This window comes from Malaclemys terrapin, chromosome 1 (genome assembly GCF_027887155.1).
Source record: "Malaclemys terrapin pileata isolate rMalTer1 chromosome 1, rMalTer1.hap1, whole genome shotgun sequence".
Classification (NCBI taxonomy): Eukaryota; Metazoa; Chordata; order Testudines; family Emydidae; genus Malaclemys; species Malaclemys terrapin.
This window is the reverse complement of record NC_071505.1, coordinates 242,902,034-242,928,743: the sequence shown is the minus strand read 5'-3', so window position 1 is coordinate 242,928,743 and position 26,710 is coordinate 242,902,034. Positions and strand designations below refer to the sequence as shown.

General features: G+C 42.6%; 1 protein-coding gene across 1 annotated transcript in view; it reads left to right on the top strand.

The window, feature by feature from the left end:
• Positions 1-26,710, top strand: part of TMCO3 (transmembrane and coiled-coil domains 3) — a 62,368-nt gene that overhangs the window by 16,348 nt on the left and 19,310 nt on the right. Inside the window, exons 3-9 of the mRNA XM_054011046.1 lie at positions 7,031-7,210; positions 10,192-10,383; positions 12,097-12,225; positions 15,457-15,549; positions 16,952-17,138; positions 25,396-25,513; positions 26,137-26,332. Coding sequence (XP_053867021.1) covers positions 7,031-7,210; positions 10,192-10,383; positions 12,097-12,225; positions 15,457-15,549; positions 16,952-17,138; positions 25,396-25,513; positions 26,137-26,332 — 1,095 coding nt within the window. The remainder of the gene's footprint in view (positions 1-7,030; positions 7,211-10,191; positions 10,384-12,096; positions 12,226-15,456; positions 15,550-16,951; positions 17,139-25,395; positions 25,514-26,136; positions 26,333-26,710) is intronic.

Here is a 26,710-nt window from a genome sequence, read left to right as displayed (position 1 = left end):
TTGTTTTTTTGCACTCTGGCACTTCGGGCAGCGGCTGTCCTAGCCGCTGCTTTTTTTGCGGTTCTGGTCAGCGTACCCTGCGCCTGCCGGGGACAGAAAACACCGGCGCCTGCAGCCCCGGAGTTCTCTGTCCCCGGCAGGCACGGGGCCGCAGCTTCTCTTTCCTGCTGGGCACTACTTTTCACACCATGTCACTAGGCGGGCGCACATAAATGCCCTGGCGGGCACCATGGCACCCATAGGCACCGCGTTGGGGACCACTGCTCTAGAGGATGGAGAAGTGACCAAAAGTTCCATTTCTCTTTCAGTAACTTCAGATTTACCAGGCACCTACTAGCCAGATGCGGATACAAAAAACAAAGCTGCCAAGCATTGTCCAGCGACGTATTCTGATAGTAACTCTACCACTTTCCCCTTTCCTAATAGCAGAGAGTGGGTTCTCAGCGGGGGATTGCCCTTAAATCTTGCTGGTTGGTCCCATTCTTGGTACCCACACACTCAAGGGCACTCACCTTTACCCAGTTCCTAAGGCACAAGGCATAACCTGGTTGATTTAGGCACCCCCATCCTTACCCAGTTCTTAGGGCTCTGGGCGTATTCTTCTGTGGGTTTGCAGGATCTTTTTACCAGTGAAAGAGCCTTACATAGTAATATTCTTATCGTCTATTTATTAACAATTACGAAGCAAAATACACATGCTAAGCATACAATGTTATGCTCACCAATCCTGATCATGCAGGCAGACTTTCCCTGTTGGCCAGGCAAGGTCGGTCTCATCTGGGTTCTGGTTGCTGCACGTCACAGTTGTGCAGAGGATTCTTAGCAGCTCTGATTTTAGGCGGTCTCTTGGGGGGTGAGTTCTTCTTCTTTGAGGTCTTTCCTCCTTTTCCTTTTTCCTTCCCAGCTGGTGGTGGTCTTCTTGGACCTCAGTTTATATAGTGAAACTTGAGTTCTGCTTAGCTATACCTTAACAAATAATTTTACTAAGATATTACAAAATAATTCTTTGACCAATCCTAACATATTGCAAAATAAATCATACCCCCCCACCACTTCAGTTTATTTCAATCTTGTAAAATTAATTATGCAACAGACAAACAATCAAAGAACCAGACAGATAAACAATAGAGAAGTGGGGTCCATAAAAGCAAAACAATAAAGAAGTAAAAAACAGGAGTACTTGTGGCACCTTAGAGACTAACAAATTTATTTGGGCATAAGCTTTTGTGGGCTAAAACCCACTTCATCAGATGCATGGAGTGGAAAATACAGTAGAGAGGTATAAATACACAGCATATGAAAAGGTGGGAGTTGCCTTACCAAGTCGGGGGTCAGTGCTAACGAGTCAATTCAATTAAGGTGGAAGTGGGCTATTATCAACAATTTTCCCCCTGCTGATATTCACACCTTCTTGTCAACTGTTTGAAATGGGCCACCTTGATTACGTTGAATTCATTAGCACTACAAAAGTGATTTTTTCCCCCCTCCCTTCTTGTCAACTGTTGAATGTTTTAGCCCATGAAAGCTTGTGCCCAAATAAATTTGTTAGTCACTAAGGTGCCACCAGAACTCCTCGTTGTTCTTGGTTATCTGGTGATGGTTGGTAGTATTAGGAGGGGCACCTTCTTAACAGCCCAATATTACATTGTTTTGATATAATTTAGAAGGAATGTGAGGATGTGACTTTCTGCTTCTTGATTCATGGCTGCTGCTCTCCTAATATAACTGTAGAAAAAGGCCTCAGACCTTACATCCTCATTTTGCATATCTCTAGGTGTTTAGTCCTCTGGCTAGTAGGTGTCTGTAAATTTTTTCAAGCGCAGATAATACTGGTACAGATTCTGCCATTTTGTGTTCTGGTGTCTCATTCCATCCAATGTGAGGCACAGTGCAGTGTGTGTACTGTCATATGCTTTTGACTAGGTCTGTTCAAAGCAGCAGCTTTGAAGCAACATTTTTCTTTTCATGGACCCAGCTGCCATTCCTTGCAGATGGCTCCCTCTGCTCCATTGCAGGATTGGGGCATTTGCAAAGCTGTGGTGTGGGTGGAATAGTAAAGGCCCCCCCCCCCCCCTAGATAAATATTACAGAAGTTCTGCCTCCAACTGCCTTTCAAGTGATCAGAGATCTTTTGTGTTGCTGTTCAGATCAGGGGTCAGCAACCTTTCAGAAATGGTGTGCCAAGTCTTCATTTATTCACTCTAATTTCAGGTTTTGCCTGCCAGTAATATATTTTAATGTTTTTAGAAGGTCTCTATAAGTCTATATTGTATAACTAAACTATTGTTGTATGTAAAGTAAACAAAGTTTTTAAAATGTTTAAGAAGCTTAATTTAAAATTAAATTAAAATGCAGATCTTATCAGTTTAGTGCAGTGGTTCTTAACCTGGGGTGCACGCACCCCCTGGGGGTGCGAGATGCCCTTTCTGGGGGTGCCAAACGTGCAAGATTTTTTTTTTTTTAGAAGGTAAATCCTCAAACACAAATTAAGCACAGGCACACAAGTATAACTACTTTGTTTCATCAAACCTATGTATTCACATTATACATTTTTTAATTACTGTAATATACAAACAAAATTGTTAAGTTTTTTTTCAAGGTTTTAAGCTAATTGTAGTGTAATTTTTTATAAGGGGTGCGAGAACATATTTTGAGAACTCCAGACTGTCAGCGGCCTGAGCGGGGCCGGGTGTAGTGTATTAAATTGCTCCCCATAGGAATGTGCTACTTAGGGTGTACTACTTACAGCTGCCAGTCCTGATGCTCTCAGTGGCATGGTAAGGGGATGGGGAACAGGGGTGGTTGAATAGGCGTGGGAGTCGTGGGGGGCCTGTCGAGGGTGTGGATAGGGGTAGGGACAGTCAGGGACAGGGAGCAGGGGGGTTGGATGGGTGGAAGGTTCTGAGGAGGGCAGTCAGGGGGGCAGGAGGTTCCGAGAGGGGGTGGTCAGGGGACAAGGGGTGGGGGGGGGGGAGTCAGGGGTTATAAGGGGGGCAGTGAGGGGGCGGATAGGGGGCGGGCTGTTTGGGGAGGCACAGCCTTACACTACACATGGGTAGGGATTACATTTCTCCCCGTAGGAATGTGCTTCTTATGGTGTACTACTTACAGCTGCCAGTCCTGGTGCTCCGCAAGTAGCACATTCCTACAGGGAGAAATTTTCTATACTACAGCGGTGGACAGAACCCCAGACTGGTGACGGGCTCTGGTCTGGGGTTCCGTCCGCCAGCTCCTGCCAGCCGACCCTGCTCAGCCCAGGCCAGCAGCGGGCTGAGCGGGGGCGGCGGCTGGGACCCTGGCTGGCAGCAGTGTGCCAGTAAAAATCAGCTTGTGTGCTGCCTTTGGCACGCGTGCAGCGGGTTGCCGACTCCTGGTTCAGTGTAGCTAATCCCTGTTTTCAGTTTATAGCCTTATTTACTTTACCATAGTTGATCTCTTACTTGTTTTTTCTCCAGTTTGCCCTGACCTAGGGGAGGAGCTGGCATGAATTGCTCCTCTTGTAAGGAAAAATTGCCTGGATGCTAAAGGCATCCTATATTCATCTCACTGTCCAAGGAGAGTGTCTGTGCATCAGATTCAGAATTGCTGGGAGAGGTTTTTACCCTTCAAGCGGTGCTTTCTAGCCGAGATCTATAAAGGGTTGGGAAGCATGCAGTCTCCCAGAAAAATAGGAAAGTGCAAATATTCTTTACCAGGGGACTACACAGAAGAGCTAAAGCTATTGACATTTGGCCTGGCCATATTTGCTATTAAATTCCCCCCCAACTCCACTTATTCTAGGAACATTGTCAGAGATCTTTCTGGCAAAGGGTAATATTCATCATGCCAGTGAGACTGTGGGTTCTGGCAATTCTAAACATGTTAATAAACAAATCTGCACACCAAGGCCAGGGTTTTCATCACAACCTGGAGTCTTTGACTGGAAAGAGTTTTAAAGGGATAATCTGAAATGACAGGGTTGCTCTGAACAGATTGTTGTCACTAAATGGGATGGACTTGTCCTCTGCATCAAGGGGAGAACAATGTTATCTATAGAAGAAAGAACTGCTCATGTCTCGTGCTACGTGCAATACAATTTTTGTATGCTTGGTCTTGGTGTTAGGTCCATTAAGGTCCATATAGTGGCTGTCATTAGTGTTTTGGATCCAAATAAAAGCAGAAGCCTGTCATCACATTCTATTTTCTAAATTCTTACATGCTCTCACTAAATTACTGCATCTCAGTCTCTTAAAAATGTTTGTTTCCCTGTACCACCTTCATTATCTTCCCTATCCCAAAGAAACTCAACGTAATATTTTGTGCTCTGACTGAGAGGACGGATTAAAAATCAACAATTCTTTTGGAAAAAATCCAATTTTTTTAAATTTAAATTGGATTTTTTAATTTTGTTTAGATTATAACAAATTCAGATTTAATTTTAAACATTTATTTTTAAAAAGAAAACTTAATACAAAATATGTTAAGGCCTAAACTTATTAACATTTCCTAAAACATTTATTTAAAAATAAATATGCTGAATCCATGAGCCTTTATCAAAAACATTGAGTTAAAGGCTACTTTTCTATATGAAGAATCAGGGGAAAAACATCTAGCTTTTGAAGTCAAGCTTTATAAATCTGGCACAATAGGTCAGCCTATCATTTTGAATAGACTTAGGTGAGGAGGAACTTAAGCTTCAGTCATTTTCACTTACACATATTTGAAATTTTTCTCAAGGCTGACTTGAAATATTAATTCACTGGCTATGGCTAATCCTACTGTTTTAATCATTTATTTGTAAATGTGCTGCATGTTGTGATAACTTTAAATGTTTTGGATAAATCTCTTATTTTGTTTAATAAAAATAAATTGGATATACTATTTTGTGTTTTTAATTAAATTCCAGTTACCATCCTAATGCACCTTGACACAAATCATGAGAAAAAGTTAGTTAATAAGCAATATATCATTTACCATTTTCTAGCCTACTAAAATGTACAGTTAATAAGAATATGAAAATATTAAGCTATATAATTGCTTAAATAAAACATATATAATGTACCCTCCTAGGTAACAGAAAGATGCACTAGATTTGGTAAAAAGACTCTAGTTGTAAATTAAGATGTTTTAATGGTTATATCAGTCAATAAGAATGCACCTTTCTTTATAAAATAACAAGTACAAATAGAAAAGTTGATTAAAATCAATTATTTAAATCAAGGCTTTCCAGTTGGTGATTTAAATGGTCTTGATTGAAATCACTCCACCCTGTTGACAGAGCATTCTTTAAATCTCTTGCTTCAGTAACTACTTCTCTATTAAGAGTTGCAATCTTAGGGCTTGGCTACACTTGCAAGTTAGAGCGCATTAAATCAGCCCTGGGTGCCCTAACTCCTGAGGTGTCCACACTGGCAAGGCACTTAGAGTGCCTGGACTCTGCAGCTGGAGCGCTCCTGGTAATCCACCTCCACAAGAAGCATAAAGCTTGCTGCACCCTGGCTGAAATGCCCGGGTGTCAGTGTGGACAACGTGTTGCATTACTGCGCTGTGATTGGCCTCCAGAAACGTCCCATAATCCCCTGAAGTCAGGTGGCCACTTTGGTCATTGTTTTGAACTCAGCTGCAGGCATGCGGATATCCCCTTTCAAAGCTCCGTTTCTGACAGCTGGCATGCTTATCTGCTCTGGGACAAAGCAAACCATTACTGTGGAATGCTGCTGCTGCGGGGTGTGTGTGTGAAAGATAGAAAGAGGTGGGGGGAGGGAAGGGGGGGGGTCTGCTGTTGTCTGAACTTACAAGACAGCATGCTGACACACTCTCTGCCCCCCAAAACACACTGTCTCTCCCCCCACATACACAAAACACACTCCCTGTCACACTCCATCCTTTCCCTCCCACCCCCCCAATTTGAAAAGCACGCTTCAGCCACTTGCACACGGGGATAGCTACCACAATGCACTGCTCTTTGTGGCATTGCAAGAGCTGCTAATGTAGGGTTACCACATTTCAATCCTGTAAAAAGAAGACACTCCACGGTGCCCCTTCCCCACCCCAACTCCGCCCCTCAAAGTGGGGGGTTAGTGTGGACCAGACCTTAATACATAAGACATTGAACTGGAAAGGTGCACAAGAAATCCGGCATTTAATTGCCTTCTGACATCAGGGCACATAATACAGCAGTGTCTTTTTATACAGAGTGAGCAGGAACCTCAACCATTTATGCAAGACAGCTACTTGATTGTTGATCTCTGCTTTTTCCAAGTGCTATAAATTGGATCTCTGGTTGGTATCTGATACTTTATTTAGCAGAGGGATCTCTAGGTCACAGCCAAACCAAACACAGGCTTACCTTTTTGTTTCATGTTGTTCTCTATTTAAAATGCTTTTTCTCAGTGTAAACACTTTTTCTGATTAGCTAAGGGTTAGCAGATGCATCTTTGAAAAAGAAATGTTTTCTTACCTGCTAACTTCTGTTGTTTGAAAGCATGCTTATAAAGCTCATCTTCCTTTTTCTGAGCTCACTTGACATGTTCATGTTTTTTCTGTTTATGGTTGCACACTTGTGGTCTTTTATTAACAATTTCCTGGTTTTTTGTAGAGGTTTATAAAACTTTGAGCATATTTTCCATTATATTTGTTTGCTTGGTAATAGCTAGTGAAGTCATACTTTTTACTTCACTATGCTCTAACTTCCTTGCTAAAGTATATTTTTTTCAATTGTACTTGGCATTGGAATTAATATATCTTCTAGAGAGTTTCTTATGGTGTCCCCTCTGGACCTCAGCTTTCCAACTGCTTTTAAATTTTGTAAAAGAACAGAGGAACCCATCTGTAAGAACTGGTGGATGAGTCTATTCAAATAACAAATAAAAGGTAGAAAAACAACTGAAGTCTCAGTAGAATTATTTTCATAAAATTTGCTATGAAGGTCTAATTCTTGTAAAATGTTTTGTTTCAAAAATATAAATAAATAAATGTTAATAAGGTGAAATGTTGTCATATTCAAAGATCAAATAAAAACTTCATTGTTATTTGCTGTAAAATCCAACAGGAGGAAACAGAGTATGTTGAACTTTTAGCAGCAGAAAAACATCAGGTTGAAGCCCTTAAGAACATGCAGCATCAAAATAAAAGCCTGTCCATGCTAGATGAAATTCTTGAAGATGTTAGGAAAGCAGCCGATAGGCTGGAAGAGGAAATAGAAGAACATGCCTTTGATGACAACAAATCAGTAAGTGACATTGTAGAAATCATTCTGCTTTTTAATTCATATACTTTCATTTTTAGATCTAACAAAGCATTGCATTGATGCTACTTTTGTCAGATGTAATAAATAGTGGTAATTTAGTGACAACTTTAAAATATTTGACCTTATTGCGTATCTTTCATGTCCCCTGATTACCACAGAAGAAATTGCTTATTTAGAGCTATTTTGACTGCTTTCCAGGAAGCAGGTTCTCTCAGCCATCTCCCTTATCACTAATATTTTTTGTCTCTTAAATATGATTGCCACTTTTAACTACACCTCTACCCCGATATAATGCGGCCCGATATAACATAATTTGGATATAACGCGGTAAAGCAGCGCTCGGGGCTGCGTACTCCGGTGGATCAAAGCAAGTTTGATATAACGCAGTTTCACCTATAACTCGGTAAGATTTTTTTGGCTCCCGAGGACAGCATTATATCAGGGTAGAGGTGTATTATGTTGTGGAACAAACTTGCACATCATGATGTTGACATAACTGTTCAGGGTCCTCTAGCCCCATGTTATTTGGGGTCTCTAGGCTCTCAAAATATAGGCTCACCCTGTTAAAATTAGCCTCCATTTTTATTTCTGATTTTTTTTTCTCTCCATTTTTGTTGAGAATATAATGGGAGAAGGAGAACCCTTGAAATTAGGTTTCACAGTACGAAAAAAGCAATAGCGTGCAAGGTAAGGGCATGAAACACCTCTGTTGCATTTGCAGTGGCTTTTTTCCACTTGGACTTCATCTGCTTTCAGTCTCTTGGACTACTTCCAATGTCTCTGTGGGTGTGGGAGACTGGGGGAAAGAAACAATCCCCAGGTTAACCTTGTGTGTGTGTTGGAGGAGGGAACACATCCATTTCTCCATGCCTTCCATCAGGGCCGGCTTTAGGCCGATTCAGCCGATTCGGCTGAATTGGGCCCCGCGCTGCAGCTGTCCGCCCCGCCCCCAGCTCACTTCCCCCTCCTCCCCTCCCCTGCACGCCCCGCCCCCTCCCCTGCTTCCCGCGAATCAGAGATTCGCGGGAAGTCTGAGACGAAGCAGGGGCGGGCCAGCAGCACGAGGTAAGCTGGGGTGGGGGCGGGAGAAGGGCTCCGGGGAGGCGCGGCCCGTTCCCGCAGGCCCCAGCGGCTCTGGCCCGGCTTGGCTCTGGCCCGGCCTGGTCCCCGTGGCGCGGCTCCCCCGTCCCCGTCCCTCCCGCGGCGCGGCTCCCCCGTCCCCATCCCCCGTCCCCCCCCGCGGCGCGGCTCGCCCGTCCCCCCCCGCGGCGCGGCTCGCCCGTCCCCCCCCGCGGCGCGGCTCGCCCGTCCCCCCCCGCGGCGCGGCGCGGGTCCCCCCGTCCCGTCCCCCCCCCCCGCTGCAAGCCCCGCCCCCAGGACTCGGGCCCCGCTCTTGCTAAAGCCGGCCCTGCCTTCCATCAGCCTTCCTTAGGACTGACTGGAGAGGCTCTATTATCTGAACATAAGGTCGCAGCTTTTTGGCCTTGGCTTCTACTCTTGGAAGTTCTGGTGGGAAAGGCTTTTGTTGGCTTGCAGTTCCTGGTGCAAGGTCTGTGCAGTTCATGAGTTCTGTTATGGGGGACTGGAAGTTGTCCTTTAGGAGGGAGCCAGGGCCTCTCTAGGCCTCTTTCATGGTGGCCTCCTGCTGGGAAGCAACTAGCTGTTATGTTTTTCTCTATTCTAGGCTGGCCCATCCTTGTAGATGGGGGGTCATGGTTAGCAGGGGCACCAGTGACCAGGGAGTAGTTGGCAATAGCACTGTGTTCTGTTACCCCTGCTAGTAGTGGTACAGCCTAATGGCATCAGGCTGTGTGGAAGGAGGCCAGGTTTGTCTGCAGACCCCTTCCTGCTTATTGGCAAGAGGTTGAATGGCTGCTTTTTCTCCAATGATTTCTTTTCTCTTTTCCTCCCTGTGCTCCTGCTAGTGGGGGAGAAGGAATAAAGTACCAGTCGGAGGCCTTCTCAGGTCCCCACTTCAGTTTAGCAAGAAGCATTCAGTATTTTCTTGTAATTTTTCTTAAACCAAAACATGCAACTATACCAGCTTGGGCTACAAACCAGACTTTTGTAAGGAAAAGAGCACTATTAACAGAGACTCAGTAATCTAAACATAAGTTTTTTTTATCAAAAATATAACCAACTAGCATAACACAATAGGGATGGTATCCCTAGCCTCTGTTTGCCAGAAGGGAATGGGCGATGGGAAGAATCACTTGATTACCTGTTCTGTTCATTCCCTCTGGAGCATCTGGCATTGGCCATTGTTGGAAGACAGGATAATGAGCTAGATGGACCTGTGGTCTGACCCAGTATGGCCATTCTTATGTTCTTATAAAAAGGAAAGTAAAATAATTCTGTTAAGCCTCTTATGCAAGATAACAGCAATCGCACATAAAACAGGCAAATAGGACTTTGTCATGTGCAATCCACGTACAATAAATACTCCTTAAGGAGACAAAATCCAGAAGTAGCCCTTGGCCCATTAGATGTTCAGAGTCCTCAACACTCACTTTTAATTAATAACACCTAGCGCTTATATAGCACCTTTCATCTGTAAATCTCAAAGCGCTTTAGAAAGATCAGTATTATCCCCATTTTACATACGGGAAAACTGAGGTACAGGGCAAGTGAAGTGACTTGCCCATGGTCAATCAGCAGATCAATGGCAGAGCCAGGAATAGAACCTTGTCTCCTAAATTCTAGTCTGGTGCATTATACACTAGGCCATACTGCCTCCCTTCCAACACTGACATCACTCTGGTGCCATCCATGCCTGCCCCCATCAGTGTCTGTATTCCCTAAATTCCTAATTGTATTAACTTTATTACAACAAACCCTCAACAGCTAATCAGTATTTGAACTTGTTTATATGTTTGTTTTATATAAAAAGCAGATTGTGTAAAAATATCAGTCTGAGACTTGAATATCTACTTTTCTACTGAGAAATGCTTTCTTTCTGCCAGGTGAGAGGTGTTAACTTTGAAGCAGTTTTAAGGGTGGAAGAAGATGAAGCAGACTCCAAGAGAAATATTTCAAAAAGAAAAGTGGAAGATGACCTGGGTCTTAGTATGCTTATTGATTCCCAAAACAATCAGTATATACTTACCAAGCCCAGGGATTCAACCATCCCTCGTGCTGATCACCATTTCATAAAGGTAAATTGTTATACATCTATTTAGAGTATTGTCTATTATGACCTAGTAAATGGAAAAGTTCTCAAATTCCACCCTTCTTCCCTTATCAAAAACGTAGTGTTGGGCTTAACTTGATCTTCCTGAAGATAAGGAAAAGAATGTATTTTACATGTTCAGAACACTATTATCAGCCCTTAACTTTTTAAAATCAAATCTTTAAAAAAAAAAAAAATTAAAACATTTCTTCAGACAAGGCAAAAACACTAGTCTTCTTTCAGCCCTTTGTACTGTTCATACTAAGACTAGTTTAAAATCAAAATTTTCGGCAATCTAATAATACCAGTCTGGAAAACTTGTATCAGTTATTCTCATCATATGCGTTTCTAGCAGAACCACCAGTCAACATGCACCAGATGTTTTGGTGTAAAGGATTCTTGGTCTTGCCCTGTCTCTCCCAACACACATTTCTTGTGTTTCCTCCCTCGTAGTGAGTCATTTCCCTTTCATCAGGAATGTGAACCATTGCCTAAAAGGGTCTTAGAGCATTCTCTTGTTCCAGGACCCTCAATCTTCAGATCAGTTTGCAGTTCCAATGAATCTGTGGTGGTGCTGCAGAATCTTTTGCAAGACGTACGAAACTCTGTTCTGTCTGTTCACTTTCCGGTAGGAGACATAACACTTCCTTTGTTTTTCTCTAGCTAAATTATTAGAAGAAAGAAATGGGCAAAGAAAGGTGAAAAGGTTATCTGATTTAGAACTTGTAGTATGAAAGCCTGTGACCGCCTCCTTTTTGGGATGTGAGAGGGGAGTCCTGGATAGAATTAGAGATGCAAACCTGTAGACTTTTCTATACTTTTTCACCAGACCAACACTTAATATATCTACTGAGCTGTTTTTGCCACATTTTTGGCCGGTTTTGAGATCAGTTGTCTGAAGACTTTGCTACATGAACCCCCGCCATTCTCTCCTGTAAGGGACATATTCCAGACTGATGAATCCAGAAATTGCAGAAATTAGAATGTTTATATGTAAATGAGTTTTTGTATTTTGGATAACGCCAGTTTGGAAGGTCTCTCATAGTATTGCAGATATTAATTCTTTGATATACATGGTTCATTAGCATTTTTGTTGTTCATTTTGAATTTTTTTACTACAGTTGGTTGGTTTTTCATTTTGGAGTATGAGCTACTTCTGACTGATACTTTTTATTATTATGGATTTAGCTCTTCCTTTAATATTTCCTTGTATTTCTCTCTTATGGAAGCTTCATTTGGGAAGGTCAAGAGAGACATGGCAGGATTAAAAGTCCTCAGAGCCAAAACTTTTGGCATATCACTGACTGATCTGTGTGTCAGATCTTTCTTTCTGACTTGTGTGCTGAGAGCAGCTTTCCAGAGTTGTGTCTAATATACAGAAACATCAATTACAGGTTAAAAAAAATTACTTTTTTAATCATCTCAATTGCAAAAACAGGCAATGTCTATTAAACTTACAAAACACAACTCTGTTCCTCAGTTTCTTAATCTGTAAGTGGTGGTGGTGATGCTTACTACGTAAGAGTTTGGAGGCTCAGTTCATCATATCTGTAACATGTTTTGAACTCTGTGGATGGAAGATATCATATACATTTATTTTTACATTGCCACTAAACTTTAAGGTTGGGAATAGCCCTTAATTTCACCACAACTTCCTCATGACTTTTATATTAATATATTAATCAATTTTATACACTAGGATATTGTGACCATAGGAATGTTATCTTTGCCATGTGGCTGGCTGTGCACAATGATAGGATTGCCAACCATGTTTGGGTACATCATTTGTGGAATACTCTTGGGACCATCAGGATTAAACAGCATTAAGGTAAGAGAGTGAGAGTCTTGTATTTATTTATTTTTTTATGCCTGCCTTCATTTTTAGGGTTGCTTTAACAATTTTTTTAAAGTTTTACAGTATTGCCAACTTCCATTGCTCAAAAATCATGAGAGGCCCCAGAAAATCATAGGATTTTCAAGAGACTACGTCTGGTGTGTATTTGCCTTCTGATTTCAGATCCTTTAGCATTCATTCATGTTTTCAAGTTTTTCTCCATTCCCATGAAGGATAGAAACTTTCTTTTTTTTAAATGAAAGAGAGGGAGTTTTCTCTAGGCTAATTACATTGAGAAATTGTTTCCCTGTGGAGTTGGAATAAAACTCTACTTTTCCGTATTATAATTGCTCCTACTCAGGAGCTCTCCTGTGATCTATGCAGTATTGTAGCCATGTTGGTCCCTGGATATTAGCAAGACAAGGTGGATGAAGTAATATCTTTTATTGGACCAACTTCTGTTGGTGAGAGAGACAAGCTTTTGAGCTTACATAGAGCTCTTCTTCAAGTCTTCTGTGATCTGTCATCTTTCTCCAGAGTAAGATAGTGTGAAATAATTCTTAGGTTAGTGAATTTTATTTATTTATGCTATCGCCTCTGAGTTTGAGAAGGATGTGGCCTGTAGGAGGAGGGGAGAGGCAGGCTAGATTCTAGTCTGGGGAGGCAGAGAGAACATCTCTCAGTTCCCCTAATCAATGGTGGTGTTTTATTCCATTTTCTATCTACCTCTCTTGCTCTGAATCTTCTAAGTGTTGAGAAGTATTAAGTGATGATGCTGTTGCTATGGGAAGAGAGGCATCTGCCTTCTCCACTTTGCTGTCACTGTGTCATTTTCTCTCTGCAATGAAAGGCAAAGAGGTGGCAGAGTGATCAGAGATACAACCACAGCGCTTCTGAATAGCAGAGAGAAGAACACCAACTTGAGTCTATCAGAATGAATTCTAGGCAGAGAAAATATTCAGCACTGCAAAGCACTATAGTAGCTAGGCAGAGGCTCCCTCCCTTATGAAGACATCAGAGAGATGTGTCCCCTGAGGTGTGATTTAGGACTGCCTTTGGCTTCATGTACATTTAGCTCAGGAGACATCAATCCATATTCAATAAATGCAATTAATAGGCATTTATTTACAAATTTACGAAGTTCAGCCCTTTCAGAATCTCTAATTTAAATTTAAATCTGTCAGAATTATTGCCAAAAACACCTTACATTTATTTTCCAAAAACACAAGAGAAAAAAACACTGTGTGAAATTCTTGTCTATGTAAACAGGAGTTCTAGGTCTGTTTCCCCTGCTATAAAATGGGAAATTAGTTGAGTAAAAATTGATCTATGAAACTGTAATCAAAAGATCTCAAAGTGCTTTACAAACACTGAAGTATTTAATGCAAACCACACAAGGATTGTTATGAATTCCTTTTGTAGACAAAATACATTGAACATTTTTAGAATTCAAAACTTTATAGATGAAAATTAACTTATGGGTGGTATTTTGAAAAGTACTTGGCATTGGCTTAACTCTGCTCCCATTGACTTCAGTGACCATTTTCAGAACACAACGTGTCCACTAAATAATGGCATTGGTCTCTTCACCTTTAAATTAATTTTAATGCAATTAGTCATGCACTTGTCAGGTTCTAACAAAATTATATTAGTGCATTTATTTATAATCACTGTCAAATACTGATGGCTGATAATGTTACAGGTGGGATTTTCAGCAATGCTCAGCATTGGCCTCTGCAAACTTGAGTGCTTTGAAATCTTTCTTTGCTTTCTGCATAGCCACAGAATAAAATCTTTAAAAAAAAATGTATTTTGTAATCAGACTCAGCATAAAATTTGTCACTGACTGTCTAGTTATCTCCCTCTTGCTTCATGTGTCTCAGGCAATCTGTAAACTGTGAGGACAAAGCAGAAGGGGGGGAGTTTAGGGACCATTGTAGCAATAGCAGAGAACAGAAGATAGTTTTAAGTCCCACCAAACTATCGATAAAATGATCTGTTGGAGGAACAACAAACTTGTCTTAAACTCAAGTTTTCAACTTCCTTCATGCATTCCTAGAAGAATACAAACAAAAATGGCTGAAATGAGTTTTGTCAATCTTAGCAAAAGTCCACTTGCAGACTTAGCATGCAAAACTTCAGTTTCCAAGAGATTTTTGCCCAATAAGTGAGGGATTGAAAATTGGAGAGAAGGTAAGTAAATGAATATGTAATTAAAAAAAAAAAAGTCTATGTACTTACAGTTGACACATGCTCAAAAATTTGACTGTTTAGTGATAAAGATGTTTTAGAACAGATCAGGGGTCCGCTGTAATTTTCATAGTGTGCAACACCTATTAATAGAGAGGTTCTCTTGCAGAATACTACCTATGTGCGATTGCGCAGGCTATCACCCCCGTTGTTCCCAGTCACGTAACATGCCAATATCACTTTTCAAAGTAACTGCTGTCGTTGCTGCAAGGAAGTATTTATGTATTTTTAGCTGTCTAGTGTGAAATGTTCAATCACTTATGAAAAAACTAATACCTACTTTTGCTCTTCATTTAATCTCTTCCTACCATCTGTTCTATTTTTCTCTCCCCTTGCTGCACCCTGTACATGCATCTCTGCCACCTGGTCCCCTTGTTTTGGCCTGCACCTGCTTCCCTGATGGTTGGTTTCCTTCTCCTCTGGAAATGTTCTCCAGCTGCTTCATTATTTTTTTCTACTCCTCCGGACATTTGTCTCCTAATGGTGACTGGTGGCTCCAATTCCTGAAGGCAGTTCTTGTTCCCTTTTCACCACTCTTTATGTAGCAACAGCCCCTAAAAAGAGGCAGGTTCCTTCTTGTTTGTAAGTCATCTTTGTAAAAGAGAGTCTGGTCACCTTCAGAAATAGTTGTGAACAAAGAGAGCCAGCACCATATGACTACCAGTAAGTGCTCCAAAGACCACAATGTGGGTACTGCCTATCTAAAATAGTAATGTAGATGTGATTATACACCTCTACCCCGATATAATGTGACCCGATATAACATGAATTCAAATATAATGCGGTAAAACAGTGCTCCGAGGGGGGCAGGGCTGCGCACTCCGGCGGATCAAAGCAAGTTCGATATTACGCGGTTTCATCTATAACTCGGTAAGCTTTTTTGGCTCCCGAGGACAGTGTTATATCGGGGTAGAGGTGTATTATATTATAGTAAGCAGACTAGTACACTGAACATTTTATATTCTTATTTTTCAGTCTATTGTACAAGTGGAAACATTAGGAGAGTTTGGTGTGTTCTTCACTCTGTTCCTAGTTGGTCTGGAGTTTTCCCCTGAAAGGCTAAGAAAGGTATTTGTGTCTAAAACTTCTGCATTTCAGGATTTGATTGGTGATGTTGAAGTTATCAATTATATTTCAGCATTTAAAAGCCTGTCTGCAATATATTTTAATGTAGTTTGACCATGATTTTTAAAAGTAAGAGAAATATCTCTGGTTCTTTCTTCAGGTACTGAGAGTGAAGGAGGAGATAGAATGCAAAAAATGTTATCCTAGTGCCTATTTTAATATCTATCTTGATTTTCACAGAACAGTTCACGATTTCTAGGAAATTAAAACACACATTTACTGCAGGGAAATCCAAATATATTATATTGTGATGTTGAATCCAGTTGTAGAGGTGTAGACATCACAATGTTGTGAAGCAGGCATGTGTCCTGCAAGGCATAGTTAATGTATTAAACGCCACATGATGGATTTACAACATAAAGTGAACTGGATGAAATGTGTTGTTAGAGCCTGTTGGCCCTTGATTAGACATGTATCTTAGTATATCCTAATTTATATGTTGAGACAGTCAGACTTCAGCAAAAAAGGGACAAATATGTTAAAGAAAAGTTGACTTGTTAATGTAGAGAGTCAGGAACTGCAGCTGGTTTTATGATATAAGGTTAAGATACATTAATTTTAATTGGAAATATATTGTTACAAAATTATTAAAACGAGCACAGTAATACAAATAACAGTAATAGTTAAAAAGACACATTTTGCATGGCTTAAGTTTGTTTTAGATTGATGGTTCAAAGTCAGTGAGATCTATTTTATTGATATGTGGACAATGATATGGGTATCTCAGTTTAATTATATAAATTATATTCACTAGACACTCATAAATTACAGATGTTAAAGATGAAGGCCTATTAAACCGTATACTAGTCCATACCTTGCCATTGCTGGATTGAGTTGTACCTGCTACAATATATTTTGTAGTGTTTTGTCCTGTCTAGTTTTAAATAATTTTGGGGGGTGGGGTTTCTCTTAAAAAGCATGGTAGCTCTCATATTTGGGAAGTTTTTCCTGATATTTAACTTTTTTTTTCCTTTTCTTTATTTTATCCCATTACTCCTAGCATCATGCTAAATAATTCCTCTGCCTACGTGGTGTTCGTATAGTTCAGTTTGTCAACAATTACCAAGTCAAGCCATCTATCCCTTTAATTTTCATTTCTCTTCTCTGAACTCCCTCCAGTTTGTCTAATACATCTAATGAGGTACCCAGCACTGGACATAGTCTACCAGGTGCTGTCTCAGCAGAGCTGTGTAGTGAGGGGCTATTACTTCCATGTGATTTGGGGCTGTAAAGTTATACCATAGATCTCTTTTACTACTCGCGTTGAAAACCAATGTAACATTCATCAATGAGAGAATAACCCTCAGGTTATACAATACAAATCTAACTGTGTGTTATCCTCAAGGTGTGGAAGATATCTTTGCAAGGACCCTGTTACATGACACTTCTGATGATTGCTTTTGGCTTACTATGGGGACATTTACTACAGATTAGACCAACACAGAGTGTCTTCATTTCTACTTGTTTATCCTTGTCCAGCACACCCCTAGTATCCAGATTCCTTGTAGGGAGTGCTCGAGGAGATAAAGAAGGTAGGTGCAATTTAGATATGGATTGTCCCAATGACAGCACTGATTAAAAATGTCTGTAATAAATTCTCAAAATGGTTGAGCATCATACTAGTGACATGAGACAAAATAGAAAAAAGAGCATTGCTGTTATTATGTAATGTACTAACTTGATGGGGAGCCAAGAATATTATTTTGATAATACCGAACATTGGTGCTTGCTTGTTTTTGTATGGTTTGAACTGGCCCTCTTCCTCCAAAATATAAGTATCTTAATAGATAATTGCATCATGTATTTAAGTATTTAGCATCGTGTATAAGGTGTCGTGTTCTCTTTTATGACATCCCTCTGTAATGGAGTCCCATGTTGATTTTAACGCTTTCAGCCACAGGTGATTTTCATGTTTATGCTAAATTGCCAGATTAAGACTGCTACGACCAATCTGCCATGAGGGCAGAAAGGCCTGACCCAGTAACCTGCACCTTCTTTCTGCAGTCTGAGGCCTGCTAATGTACTCTTTCCCCCAAATACTTTTAGCTTCATATAGGTGGATGTGCTACAGCATGATCAGTGAATAGTTTTTGGTTAAATAAATATCTAAGAAAATTATGAATGGAAATTTCAGGGCTCTGAGTCTGAAAGGTTTCCTTAAATTATGCACTTATTCTGCATTTTCTAGTTTTTTCCTTTTAGAAGAAATGCACTCCCATTGCTACACACTTCATGTAGTGTAATTCTACTCTGTGACTGTAAAAATGCCAATGTGTAAATTCCATGTTTAATTATTTGCTCAGTTTACAAATGAAAAGATTCTTTTTGGTTTTGTTTTCAAACTGCCAGCCCTACAAGTCAACCTGGATTCTCTGAGTCAAAATTTGTTGTTTACTTCTCATTTATTATTTCTAAGGCTATGTTTATGTCATGGAGGTCACGGAAGCCGGGACTTCCAGAGACCTCCATGACCTCTTCTGCTTCAATCTCTGGGTCTGTGGGACTGGAGCTGGCAGCTAGTGGGGGCCTGGCAGGGTTCCAGTAACAGGCGACAGCCTCCTCAGGGGGGCCCTCCTCAGAGTTTCAGCAACTGGGGACAGCCTGTGTGTCCCGGCAGAAAAGTGACTTTTTAACAAGGAAGCAAAGGGAAGCTGCAAGAGTGGTCACGTACCCCTCCCCAGCAGCACGGGCACGTCACTTCACTGCTGGCTGCTTCGGGTGCCTGAAGTAAATCACCATGGTGGGGAGGGGAGTGGCAGGGCTGGGGATGCTCCAGCCAGTAGCTCCTACCCTGCACCTGGCTCAGCTGCTAGCCCTGTCTAGGCTGGGGGCAGGGGAGGCTTGCAAGGAGCAGCTGGGTTTGGGTCAGTCCCATCCCCAGAAACCTTCCCGGGCTGCAGGAAGCTCTGCACACACACTCCGCTTCCTGCCCCCATCGCTGTTCAGCCATGGGGTGAGGGGTCACTATATAGGGAGTTGTTCCCTCGTCCGCTCAACTCCTGTGCATCCAGACCCCCTGCCAAGCCTCACCCCTCCGCACCCAGAACCCCTGTACCGAGCCCTCCACCTGAATCCCCCATGCCAAGCCTCACTTCCTGCATTCAGAGCCCACCTGCACCCAGACCCCCCACCAAGCTCTATTACTCTGCACCCAGACCCCCACCCTTGGACCCAAGCCACCTCCTGCTGAGCTCCCCGCACTCAAACCCCTATCCTGATGAATCCCATCCCCCTGCACCTGGACCCCCTCCCTCCCCTGAACCTGACACACCCAGACCCCTCCTTCTGATCCCCAACCAACTTCACCTTGACCCCCTGGAGAGTCCCATTACCCCTGCACCAGGAACCCTCAATAAGCCTCTGTGCATCCAGACCCCCCCCATACCTGGACACCAAACTGAGCTGCTCCCACCACACTAAGCCCCTCCACACTTGGATTTTGCCGGGCTCAGCCTGCCTGCCCACACCTGTGCATCTTGCGCAGAGGGGCAGGGCTCCCGGGGTGTTTCTGGGGCAGGCCCAGGCCTTGCGCTGTGTCAAGGTCAGGTGCAGCCTCACTGCTGAGTCCATGTCCTGGGACTGAGGGCTGGGGGGGAAGAGTTGCAGGGTGATTGCCCACCTCCATGTACCCAGTGGCCTGTGCTCCCCACTGCCATTTTGGAGCCTCCATATTTATTTATTGACCAATAAAATTTGCAGAATTTTAAAATATTGTGTGCAGAATTTTTTTAATTTTTTGGTGCAGAACCTCACTGACAACTGTGCAACCTGTTGTGCTTCTTCGAGTGCTTGCACGTGTCCATTCCAATGTAGGTGTGTGCATGCCCTGAGCACAGTTGCTGGGATTTTTTTCCCCTATTAGTATCCATCGGGTTGGCTTGAGTGTCCTCTGGTGCTACGCGTTCATATCACTGGTATAAAGGGCCCTGCTGACACCACTCCCCCGAGTTTTTCTTAGGCAGGAAGAAGTACCGCAGATCTTTGCTGACATTGAGGAAGTGACGGAGGCTCCTTGCTGTCATAGCCTCTTTGTCATCCTCCCCAGACAAGGCAGTGGTGGCAGCAGGGATGTCCCTACCACAAGGCATTTTAGGATTTGTTAACGTGGGAAGCCTCAAACTTGGGAATACAAGCAGAGGTGGTCAAGGAGACAATACATAGTCTCTTAGATATTTTGGCGGCGGTCCCCTCTAGGGTGGCTCTACCACTTAACGAGGCCATTATGGACCCAGTCAGGGCACTGTGACAAACCCCTACCTCCCTCCATCCTCCTGCAGTGAAACATACAGAACAGAAATATTTTGTACCAGCTAAAGGGTACAAGTTCCTTTCCTTGCACTCTCCCCCAGGGTCCCTGGTTGTGGTGGCTGCCAATTAAAGGGATTGACAGGGTGAAGCAGGGTCCATGTCCAAAGCGAAAAGACCCAAAGAAATTGGACCTTTTTGATCAGAAGGCCTACTCCACGGGCTTCTACAACTAGCACAGCGAACCAGCAAGCCTCGCTAGGCTGCTATGATTTTAATATGTGGGAGTCTGTGCTGAAATTTAAGGACTTGCTCTCCCAGGCATCTAGGCAAGAATTCTCATCCTTTGTCGAGGAAGGGAAGATTCCACAGCCAGATCAATGGCCACAGCTGTAACCATGCACAGGAGCTTGTGGTTGCAGTCCTCAGGGTTTCTGCATGAGGTGCAACAAATCCTTCAAAACCTCCCCTTTGAAGGGTCATGCTCTTTTCAGAGCAAATGGACACTAGACTAGATAGCCTTAAAGACTCTAAGGTGACCTTGAAATCTTTGATCTGTATCCCATGCCCTTAAAGCTGAAAAGAGAGAGAGAAGGAAGGAAAAAGAGAACTTTCTCCCAGCAGGCAGCTGACCTACCAAGAAATGTTTGTACCTACTGTAGGTGGATCTGTGGTTCTAAGATAGGGCTCCTGAATCATCTCAGGACCCATATGTATATCTGTGGTAGAGAATCAAGGGATTGCCGATGATATCCCGGCTGTATCCAGAAAGCACAACAGGCCCTAACAGACTGGCCTCTACTTTGCCCAGCCAGCAAGGCAAGATCAACAGAGGAGGAAGAGCAGGAGGTTCAGATGAAGGCCCCCTCCACCAACCTCCTCAGCAGGACCAATACAGATTGGCTCCAAACACTTGGGGAACTTGAAGCATTTGTTTTGGTGAGACACTCAAAGTCAACATTACAATCCCCTCAACACTGGATCCAGCTGCCCCTTTGTTTTCCAACCAACTCTTGCGCTTCTTCGATGCCTGGACCCACATTACCTCAGATCATTGGGTTCTAAGCACAGTAGAAATCCAGTTTTTGTCTACTCCAACTTTCCACCCCCTTTCCCTATCCATTTTCAGGGACCCTTCTCATGAGCAATTGTTGGAACAAGAAGTCCAATCCCTCCTTTTGGTGGGAGCCATGGAAGAGTTTCCGTTCCACCTAAGAGGAAAGGTGTTCTATTCCTGTTACTTTCTAATCCTGAAAGCCAAGGGTGGTTTCAGACCAATCCTAGACCTGCATTGTCTCAAGTGCTATCTCAAGAACTTAGTTCCACATGGTCTCCTGGGTGTCCATCATTCCCTTTCTGGATTCAAGGGATTGGTATGCCGCCCTCGATCTCAAGGACACATACTTCCACATATCGATTTTCTGAGGTCACAGACGATTCCTAAGATTTGTCGTGAACCAAGTTCATTACCAGTCTGCGGTTCTTCCGTTTGGCCTGTCCATCACCCTATGGGTCTTCACCAAATGTATGGCAGCAGTGCCAGCTTTTCTCAGAAAAAAGGGAGTTCATGTATTCCCTTATCTCAACAACTGGCTGGTCCAGAGATCAAGTGAATCTGACATCAGTCTCATCCAGTCGACCTTCCAACCACTAGGCCTACTGGTAAACGACCAGAAATCCACCCTTATTCCTGTTCATCGGTGTAGTTCTCAACTCCGTGCAGGCAAGGGCCATTCTTCCGGATGATCACGTTCGTTCAATTACAGCCCTGATAAGATCCCTCCAGGCCTATCTGATCACGACTGCATGAAAGAGTCTGTCTTCTGGGACACATGGCTTCATGCACATATGTAGTGCAACACATGAGGCTATGTCTCTGATCTCTACAGGTCTGGTTGGCTGCAGTATAGTCTCCCTCACGTCATCACCTGGACATGGTGCTCACTGTTCCCGCTCAGGTCCTTGATTCACTGACATGGTGGCTGAACTACTGCATGGTATGTGCGGGGGTACCTGTTTTGCTGCCTCAACTGTCAATATCTCTAGTATCCGACGTATCAGCCCTCAGCTGGGGAGCCCTCTTAGGGTCCCTCATGACTCAGGGCCTCTGGTCTCAAGAAGAGCTTTCCCTCCATATCAATGTCAGGGAACTCCAGGCGGTCCACCTGTCTGATGTTCCTATCCCATATTACAAACAAGATCATTTTGGTTCTCAAAGACAACATGATGGCCATGTTATACACCAACAGACAGGGCAGAGCGCACCCTTCCCCCTTGTGTCAGGAAGCAATCCGGCTGTGGGAGCTCTGTATTGCACACTCAATCAGTTTAGAAGTGTCCTACCTTCCAGGAATGCAGAACCAGTTGGCAGATCACCTCAGCAGGTCTTTCTCCTCTCACCACAAGTGGTCCCTCCAACCGAACCTCACAAAGGACATCTTCCAACCATGGGGAATTCCCCTTATATATCTGTTTGCTACCCACAACAACAAGAAATGCCATCAGTTTCTGCTCCCTGGGAAGCCACAATCCAGGGTCTCTTACAGACACGTTCCTGTTATCGTGGATAAATCACCTGTTTTATGCATTCCCTCCTACCCCACTGATTCTGAAGGTTCTGATGAAGATCAAGTGGGACCGAGCGCAGGTCATTCTCCTAAACCCGGCATGGCACAGGCAACATTGGCTCACCTCCCTCTGAGGCCTTTCGGTGGAGACCCTGCTACTGCTTCCACTCCACCCAGATCTGATCTCTCAAGAGCACGGTTGCCTGCTCAATCTGAACCTAAGGTCTCTTCATCTGATGGCCTGGAAATTCTATGGCTGAATCCTGAGGCACAAGCTTGCTCGGAGCAGGTCCATAGAGTCCTACTGGGCTGTGGAAAACCCCCCACCAGGGCCACCTACCTTGCAAAATGGAAGCTGTTCTCCAGCTGGTCTTACCGACAGGGAATTCCACCTACGCAGCCCTCTCTGCAGCTCATTTTGGAGTACCTTCTACTGCTGAAACAAGGCCAGTCCCTCTCTTCAGTTTAAGGTTCACCTAGCAGCCATTTCATCTTTTCATCCCAAGGTCAACAACCAGTCCATTTTTTTTTCACTCAAGATGGTTATCCATTTTCCCAAGGGCCTGGAGATGGTAATGCCCCAGGTTAGAAAACCTATTCCTCCCTGAGATTTAAACCTTGTCTTGTCGAAACTTACAGGTCCACCATTTGAGCCGTTAGCAACCTGCTTGTTGTTGCACCTCTCCTGGAAAGTGGTTGTCTTAGTGGCCATCACTTTTGCCAGAAGGGTTTCAGAAATCTGGGCCCTTACATTGGAATCCCCACATTGGAATCCCCATATACAATCTTCTTAATGGATAAGGTTCAGCTGCATCCACACCTGTCGTTCTTCCCAAAGGTGGTTTTGCAATTCCCCTGCAGTCAAGCAATCTTCCTATCCGTATTCTACTCTAAATGGCATGTGAACAGAGAGGAGCAGCGCCTACCGTCCTTGGATGTTAGATGGGCTCTGGCTTTCTACATACAAAGAACCAAACTGTTCCACAGATCAACTCAGCTGTTCATAGCAATAGCAGAGAGAATGAAGGGTCTTCCCATTTCTGCCCAGAGAATTTCATCCTGGATTATTTCATGCATCCAGGCATCTTACCCCCTGCTAATCTCATTCCATAAGATCACAGGCCTCCTCAGCTGCCTTCCTAGCACAAGTCCCTATTCAGGACATCTACAGAGCAGCAACCTAGTTGTCAGTGCATATGGCATCACCCAGCAGGCTAGAGATGATGCCAACTTCAGTCACGCAGTCTTGCAGTCAGTCTGTCCTAGAACTCCAAGCCCACTTCCTGTACAACTGCTTGTGAGTTACCTACATTGGAATGGACACGTGAAAGCCTCAAAGAAGAAAAAATAGTTACTAACCTTTCTGTAACTATTCTTCAAGGTATGTTGCACATGTCCATTCCAAAACCCACTCTCCTACCCCTCTGTTGGAGTCAGTCGATAAGAAGAACTGAGGTGGAGCAGGGTCAGCAGGGTCCTTTTACTGACGCTATGAGCATATAGCACCAGTGGGTGCTCGAGCCAATCTGACATATACCAGTAGGGGAAAAAATTCCAATAACTGTGCTTAGGGCATACACATGCCTACATTAGAATGGACATGTGCAACACATCTGGAAGAACAACAGTTTACAGAAAGGTTAGTATGGTTATTTATCAATGGGTTTGTGTAGATGTAACTGATCAGAAATTAACAAATAATTCTGATACAGAAGAAGTAATAGAATGCAGCTCAATCTCTTAGTTGTATTGGCTCCACGGTGCTAACAGGACTGAAAAGCAACATTATTTTTATCACTAAAGAAGCAGGTATGATTCTGAATGCACATATGGAATAGATATGGAAAGTCAGAAGAATTTTACCTGAACACATTTCAGAGGAGAAATGTACCTTATGTAACGGCTCCTTTTCCCCCCCAATATTTTTGCCTCCATAAGCTTTTTGCCCACCTCCTTTCTTCTTCCCCAAAGGTCTATTGTAATTAAGAAAGAAACTGCACTTCTCCTTAATGGACACTGATATAGGTTTATTCACACCCCATTGCATGAAACTTAAGAAATATTTTATGCATGCTAGGTCTATTCATCAGGTTTCTGTGCCTATCATTCTACAGCAGGGGTCTCAAACTCAATTTGCCTTAGGGCCAGTGCCAGTCCTCAAATCCTTCCAGTGGGCCAATAATGTCACTGAAGATGGTGTTCAGAAAAGAAAATGTTTTATTTTGAATTTCTTAGAAATAATAAAGCTGTCATACAACTTTCTACAATTCTTCACCTGCTAGAGAGTTTTTAGTGTTTGCCAGACACCTGGCAACGCTTCAGTTCTGTCAGTTTGTTGATGTTTGGCCTCAGTGACTGAGCAGTTGAAACCTTTAGGATTGCAGGAAGGTGTGCATCAGATAGTTGTGTTCGGTATTTTGACTTGTTTATATTCATTGTGGGGGAAAAAAGTGATGCTGCCTCCATGGCTGATTGTGCCAGGCAACTAATGATGCTGCCTCCATGGCTGACTCTGCCTGGCAACTAATGATGATATCTCTGTCCTTCTCCCCCAGCCAATGGGAGCTATGGGGGTGACGCCTACAGTGGACATTGCAGCGTGTCTGCCTGTGTCTCTCCTCCCATCTCGCCTCCGAGGGCTGTAGATGGCCCGCAGGCCGGGAGTTTGAGACCCCTGTTCTACAGCATCTTAGCTGACAAAATAGAAATGATATACCCAATAACTAATCAGCTGGCTTTAACAAAAAACTTAGTTTTAATCCATGATAAAAGCTTCCTGTAAATGGCTTATAATTATTTCCATATTTAGATTGCCATAGTTGATTTAAAAAATATAAAGTATAACACTGTATTCTGTAACTTCAGTCAATGAAGAAGTCTCGAGATATACGGTTACTACTAACATTGTTACAGATACCATTAAATGTTTCATCTGCATCAAGCTACATTTTTATCCGCTTCTTTTTCTGACAAACAGGTGATATTGATTACAGTAGTGTACTACTTGGTATGCTGGTAATGCAGGATGTACAGCTTGGTTTATTTATAGCTGTTATGCCAACCCTTATTCAAGCAGGAGCCAGCACATACTCCAGGTAAAGAGGTTTTAAAAATGTATTTATTACTTTATTGGTCTCTGAAGAGGGCCTCATTGTTTTGTGACATATAGAATTTGCCCACCCATAAGCTTATGGATCTGTGTATGACTGTGACAAAACTATATTTAGAATTTTTAATGTTGGTTTCTCAAAACATGGTCATCCAATGCCATGCGTACCCTTATATTATTGATATGTATCATATTAAATCAGAACACCTCACCCCAATACTTAACTTTTTTCCATCATTTGTTTTTTTACGTGATTTGTGTCATAAAATTAAACGCCTTCCATACCATCTCATTATATCCCATAATCATCCTACTGAAATATAAACCTGAGTAAATTTATTGAGCCATATGCTGTGTCCTGAAGGTCAGCCAATACAGGCTGTGTTGGGCCATATCGGGAGGAGATTCTAGACTTTAGCAGGAATTACTGGGTGCTCTGCATTTTTGATAATTAGGACACGTATTGAGTTGCCTAAATATGAATTTAGGAAGCTAACTAGCAACCCATTTTTGAAAACCTTTACCATTAGATTTTTCACTTGGGGGAAACTGGTTTAAAGGCAAGAGAACAGGTAAAATAACATTTTTTTTTCTTTTTTTCTTTTCTAGCATTGTCATGGAAATACTGAGAATACTGATACTGATTGGCCAAATTCTCTTTTCTCTGGCTGCTGTTTTTCTTATATGTCTTGTTATAAAGACTTATCTCATAGGACCATATTATCGCAAGTTGCATGCGGAGAGTAAAGGGAATAAAGAAATCCTCATTTTAGGAATATCTGCTTTCATCTTTCTTATGTTAACGGTAATCTTTTAAAATAATAAAACATTTTTACATATCTTTGATGTACAGATTAATATGACATCAGTACCAAAAATACTGACACATTTAACCTTTATTACATATTTTCACAGTTCTGTAATTGGTATTTTAAAACCAAAACTCAAATGCATGGAGGATCAAAGCATCTAGCACATTTTAAGTTCTACTGCAATATAAGTGATAAGTAGTAATTGATTAGGAGTTACAGGTCAATAATTTTATGTAACCTAAATAAAATCAGGTTGAACTTCAGCAGATAATTTTAAAGTAAAACTGTTTGTGTAGATTATCATATTAGTGTGTGGTGCAAGTAAAGGTCTGTTAGTCCTCGTTGTGTGCCCCAATTTTCTGAAGGTTTAA